This window comes from Austrofundulus limnaeus, unplaced genomic scaffold (genome assembly GCF_001266775.1).
Source record: "Austrofundulus limnaeus strain Quisiro unplaced genomic scaffold, Austrofundulus_limnaeus-1.0 Scaffold334, whole genome shotgun sequence".
Lineage (NCBI taxonomy): Eukaryota > Metazoa > Chordata > Actinopteri > Cyprinodontiformes > Rivulidae > Austrofundulus > Austrofundulus limnaeus.
In genome coordinates, this window is record NW_013952736.1 from 398,290 (window position 1) to 401,965 (window position 3,676).

Below are 3,676 nucleotides of genomic sequence, written 5' to 3' on the forward strand. Positions count from 1 at the left end.
AATTTAGTTTGGACAAATTTAATTTAGTTTTGAAGTCTTGTCAACACAGACTGGCTTCATTCACTTCCTCCACTGTGATTTCTAAACTACAAGAAGAAAATCAATGTTGTCGTTCAAAACTCTTTCTGATTGGCCCAGGTAAAATTCTTCAGAAGAAATTCTTGTCTAACATAAGGGTGTCCACATGTGCTCTTGGCACCAGGACACCCTAGGCCGCAGTTCGATGATCGACTTTGTTGTCATTTCATCTCATCTGCGGCCGCATGTTTTGGACACTCGGGTGAAGAGAGGGGCGGAGCTGTCAACTGACCGCTACCTGGTGGTGAGTTGGCTCCATTGGTGGGGGAGGATGCCGGTCAAACCTGGCAGACCCAAACGTACAGTGAGGGTCTGCTGGGAACGTCTGTCAGAGTCTCCTGTCAGACGGAGCTTCAACTCACACTACCAGGGGAACTTCGAACATGTTCCGGGGGAGGTGGGGGACATTGACTCCGAGTGGGCCATGTTCCGTTCCTCCATTGTCGAGGGGCTTACCCGTTCCTCCATTGTCGAGGGACTCTACATCTGTTTTGTGGACTTGGAGAAGGCGTTCGACCGTGTCCCTCGGGGACTGCTGTGGGGGGTAATCCAGGAGTATGGAGTACCAGGCCCATTGATACGGGCTGTTAGGTCCCTGTATGACCGGTGCCAGAGCTTGGTCCGCATTGCCGGTAGTAAGTCGGACACGTTTCCAGTGAGACTTGGGACTCCGCCAAGGTTGCCCTTTGTCACCGATTCTGTTCATAACTTTTATGGACAGAATTTCTAGGCGCAGCCGAGGTGTTGAGGGGATCCTTTTTGATGACCATAGGATCGCATCTCTGCTTTTTGAGGATGATGTGGTCCTATTGGCTTCATCAGATTGTGATCTAAAGCTCATGCTGGAGCGGTTCGCAGCCGAGTGTGAAGCGGCCGGGATGAGGATCAGTGCCTCCAAATCACAGACCATGGTCTTGAGCCAGAAACCGGTAGCGTGCCTCCTCTGGGTCGGGGAGGAGGTCCTGCCCCAAGTGGAGGAGTTCAAGTATCTCGGGGTCTTGTTCACGAATGAGGGAAGAATGTAGCGGGAGATCGACAGGCACATTGGTGCTGCGTCTGTAGTGATGCGGGCGCTGTATCAGTCTGTCGTGGTAAGGCTGGAGCTGAGCCAGAATTCAAAGCTCTCGGTTTACCGGTCGGTCTACGTTCCTCCCCTCATCTATGGTCACGAACTTTGGGTAGTGACCGAAAGAACGAGATATCGGATACAAGCGGCCGAAATGAGTTTCCTTCACAGGGTGTCTGGGCTCTCCCTTAGACATAGGGTGAGAAGCTCGGTCATCCGGGAGGGACTCAGAGTACAGCCGCTTCTCCTCCATGTCGAGAGGAGCCTGTTGAAGTGGCTTGGGCATCTGGTAAGGGTGCCTCCTGGACGTGTCCCCGGTGAGGTGTTCAAGGCACGTCCAACTGGGAGGAGGCCCAGAGGAAGACCCAGGACACACTGGAGAGTCTATGTTTCTCGGCTGGCCTGGGAGTGCCTTGGGATTCCCCCGGACGAGCTGGTCCAAGTGGCTGGCGAGAGGGAAGTCTGGGTCTCTCTGCTTAGGCTGCTGCCCCCACGACCCAATCCCGGATAAGCAGCAGAAAACGGACAGACAGACAGATGAAATCCTTGTCTATGTGAGAAATCCCCGACGGAGCAGAGAAGGGAAACTAGAATTYAGTGGAACTGTGTAGGAAGGAAAGGGCCAGGCTACAAGTTACATTCAGTGGTTATAAAAATAATGTATATATCAAAAAGATATTTCTAAACACCCTGAAACTGGCCTCTATTTTGTGTAAATACAGTAGGTGGTGCTTTGTACCAGCAAGCGTTCAGGCAGCTCCACATGGCCACAGGAGCTTCAAGGATTTCTAAAACTTGAAAGAACGAGTCAAAGCAACACTCTGGGTATGTTTCTGGTGAGGAAATGACATTATAGCATGATATAAATCTTAAAAAATTTATTTTGCATAATACCCCCTTTAAAGATAAAGCAGCAGCCAGTTGCAGATAAAATACAGGAGCAGGATTTTTGCTGCTCCACAACACAAAGGTGTGTGTGTGTGTGTGTGTGTGTGTGTGTGTGTGTGTGTGTGTGCAAAATATCAAGTGTACAACATCAACACTGTTGTTAGAGAAGCAACAGTTGCTGCACATCAGCCTGGGAAGAATTCAAATGCATTTGAAAACATTTAAAACATGAAACACAGCTGACAATTATTTTATGATGTGGACATCCCAACAGATTCACCTTAGGGTCAGACTGCTGTTCAGATAAAAAGGAAAAAAAAAACGCAAGATCTCCATGTCAGACTCTACAGGCCTCAGTTAGCAGGTTAAGGTTAGCTGAATGAATACAGACAGATAAGAATATTTCTTTCTGATTACAGAGTTCAAAGATCAGTTTTTCAAARTCCTTCTCTTGTCTAGATCTGGTTTTATCTTTTAATGTAGACATATTTAAACCCTAGAAATGAAAAAGTAAGGYCTTTTTCTTCATGACTGTGCATCAAGTTTGACAGTCTAAGTATTATTATTCCTTACCTGTCTCGGCTGTTTGGGAACACAGGGCTGGCTGTAAATGTGTTCGAGAGGCCGAAGAATCTCTGTTCCTCCCAGATTAGCGTCCATCCCCTCAACTTTCTTTACAGCCTCCTCCATGGWCTTCTCACTGTACTCAACACTCTTACTGTCATCATAAACACCAGGTGATTAGGAAAGGTGAAAATTTAGTGTAAATACACACTTATAAAACCATCTTTAAAAAAGGAACATAACTAAGTATTCATCAAAACAGTACTGAAATAAAAGGAAGATTTACATTTAAATAATCACAGAAAACCATCAACATAAAACAGCCGAAGGTTTAGTGTTATGCTTCAAATTTATCTAGAACTTCACAATAATTTTGATGTCGTCAACGTCGGCTCATATCAATAAAAACATATGTACAATGTACAAATTAGGAAATCCTGAGGTCTCAAAAAACACTGTCAAGTCTCAGGAAACATGTAATTAAATGAACCATAAAGTCTAAACATGTATGTGTCTGTGCAGACAAAGTCTCTTACGGGAAGATGTGTTCAAAAGTGGACCCAAAACTGTAGATGTTGAAGTAGCAGCCCATTGGTAAACTCTTCAACAGGAGCAGCAGAGTGTCCTAAAGAAGACAAGGAAAGCATCAAGACCACCGTCTGAGAGACATGAAGGTTTTCATTATACGGGTAKGACTCAGATAAATACCCTTGCYCTGCTAATCCGAGTTTCCTGTGGCTTGTTGTTATTAATAGGACACTCCATACTCCCAGATCGATCCATCAAGAACACAAACTCTCCACATGAGGCGAGTGAGGACATCACAGACTGGGGGAACTCTGGGTACAGGCTCACCATCACCACTGGATCACCCATCAGAGAGCCTGAAATATGAAGGGATGAAGAAATGATTCATCATCATTCAAAACATCAGTTTAGGATCAAAGATGATAAAACTTTTATATGTAACTCAAACAACTTGACTTCTTTGCACCCACCAGTCTTGGCAGAGGCCTGTCCTGCCTCCACCACAGCAGTGGGCTGGTGGGCATCTTTGTAATAAATCAGCACTTCAACGTC

The 3,676-nt window shown here is 46.0% G+C and overlaps 1 protein-coding gene across 1 annotated transcript in view; it reads right to left on the reverse strand.

Annotated features, from left to right (window-relative positions):
- LOC106527600 (von Willebrand factor A domain-containing protein 5A) overlaps positions 1 to 3,676 on the reverse strand; it is a gene marked incomplete at its 5' end in the record, with an annotated part of 11,725 nt that extends 8,049 nt beyond the window's left edge. Inside the window, 4 exon segments of the mRNA XM_014022522.1 lie at positions 2,606 to 2,750; positions 3,133 to 3,221; positions 3,305 to 3,480; positions 3,595 to 3,676. Of these exon segments, the coding sequence (XP_013877976.1) occupies positions 2,606 to 2,750; positions 3,133 to 3,221; positions 3,305 to 3,480; positions 3,595 to 3,676 (492 nt within the window).